The following is a 1,948-nucleotide window of genomic DNA, read 5'->3' as shown; positions in this document are numbered from 1 at the left end:
TGCTTTGCTTTGACGGCCAGAACCATTAAATATTGCATCTTCTTGCCAACTACCAACTACCAACTACCAACTACCAACTACAGAAAGGTGGCAGAACGATAAATAACTAAACTCATCCTCACGCACTCGCTCGCTCGCTCGACCCACTCGCTACGGAGGGTGCAGCAGTGCTCAATAGTGGCGCTGCATAGGGGGTAGGAGGCGTAAATAACGGGCCGGGGAGGAGGAGGATGCTAGGGGTTATTTATTTAAAAGGGAGGTGTAGGTGAGAGGGAGAGGGTCAGAGGGTCAGAGGGTCAGAGAGAGGGAGGCACAAGACGAGGCTCTTTGATTTATTATATAAAAAGTCTCAGGGCCGTCGTTCGTCTCTCGTTAAGATCGCCGTCGTACCCTCTACAGCCGTCGCCCAAGAGGAGGCGCCGGCCGTAGAAGGCGTCGGAGACGAGGGGGGGCGGCGGAGGGAGCCGGCCGCTGAGACTAAGGAGGGAGGGTCTTAAGGAGAAGAGGGAGCGGGGCGGGGGCGGCCGGCTGTTCGGGCGGAAGCAGCTGCGGAGCAGGCCCGCGAGGGAGAGGAAGCGGCTGGAGGCGGCCGAGAGGCCGCGGCGGCGGAGGCGGGAGAGGCGGGACCCGGAGGCCGCGCCCGTGGAGCGGGAGGAGGAGAGGGGGTTGAGGGAGGGGAAGGGGCGGGAGCGGGAGAGGCAGGAGAGGGAGCCGCGGGAGGAGAGGTGGGGGTTGGGGGAGGAGTGGGGGAGGCTCGAGGTGCGGGAGCAGGAGCTGAGGAGGGGGAAGGAGCAGGAGCGGTGTGAGCTGGAGCGGGGGTTCGAGGCAAGGGACGCGTGGGGGGAGGGGGAGGAGCAGGAGCAGCTCGGGAAGGAGAGGAGGGAGGCTAATTTGGGGCCGGGGTAGGGGTAGGGGCGGCAAGCCCAGAGGGGGGTGCTGGGGCGGTGCGACTACATGAGGAGGCCTTGGTGGCCCTTCTCGTTCCCGCAGCAGCGGTGGGTGGCGTTGGAGCAGCGGTACCGCGCGCACGAGGCGGTGCACACCCCCAGCCTCCTCGTGCACATGCCCACGCGGCACGGGGACAAGGTGTACAAGCCCAAGAGCCACAAGCACACGCCCCGGTAGCGGCGCCCCCGGTGGTGCCACTACCAGCCGCGCCTCCCCGCCGCCAAGCGCCGCCTCCTCCACTACGCGCGCCACCGCCGCGTGGCGCAGTGCGCGGAGGGGCGGCAGGGGGGGTACCAGCACGTTTACCGCGCGCGCCGCGCGTTCCGGGTCGTAAAGCTGGAGAGGAGGGAGGCGCTCCAGTAGAGGAGGCCGCGGGGGGAGCGGGCGGTTGTAAACCTCGCGAAGCCTTACACGAAGGGGGAGCAGTCCGAGAGCGTCCATATAAGATGTATATATATATATACGTGTGCGGATACGTACGTACGTATACGTACGTACGTACGTTGATCTACTATTCATCGTACGATTTTTATTTTGACTTTTATACTTAGTTAATATTAAGCTTAAACTTTATAACCCATAGTAAGTAGTGCGAGAAGCGATTAACTTTTTAATAATGTTAAAAATGATATAAAAAGAATAATAAAATAATCGTATCAGAAAAACCCATTACATAACTTAATGTGCGACACACGTCACGATACCAAACTGCCTTTGCTCACCCGGTCACTGTAACACACTACCCCAATTGCCCTCCGACGTGGACAGGTATCCCTCCGACTAGGGTTGTCACCTCCGGTTCTATCACCTACACGCCTGTCCCTTCGGTGAGGGTGGCTTGTTTCTACCCCTCAATACCTAATCTCCGGGGGGACAATACGTTCCACGATTGATGGGTGAAATTAAGGACATAATTTACGTAATGCGTAAATACCTTAGGAATAATATATATATATATATATATATATATCTCTCTCTCTCTCTCTCGTCACAGAACACG

General features: G+C 58.4%; 1 protein-coding gene across 1 annotated transcript; it reads right to left on the bottom strand.

The window, feature by feature from the left end:
• Positions 336-1,389, bottom strand: LOC109723313 (WAS/WASL-interacting protein family member 1-like). The gene is made up of 2 exons (XM_020251643.1): positions 1,044-1,389; positions 336-886 (listed from the first exon to the last, which is right to left on the bottom strand). Exons 1-2 carry the CDS (start codon positions 1,387-1,389, stop codon positions 336-338), a joined length of 897 nt encoding a protein of 298 aa, XP_020107232.1.

This window comes from Ananas comosus, linkage group 17 (genome assembly GCF_001540865.1).
Source record: "Ananas comosus cultivar F153 linkage group 17, ASM154086v1, whole genome shotgun sequence".
NCBI lineage: Eukaryota > Viridiplantae > Streptophyta > Magnoliopsida > Poales > Bromeliaceae > Ananas > Ananas comosus.
The sequence above is the reverse complement of the archived record's forward strand: the minus strand, read 5'-3'. Positions and strand labels throughout refer to the sequence as shown.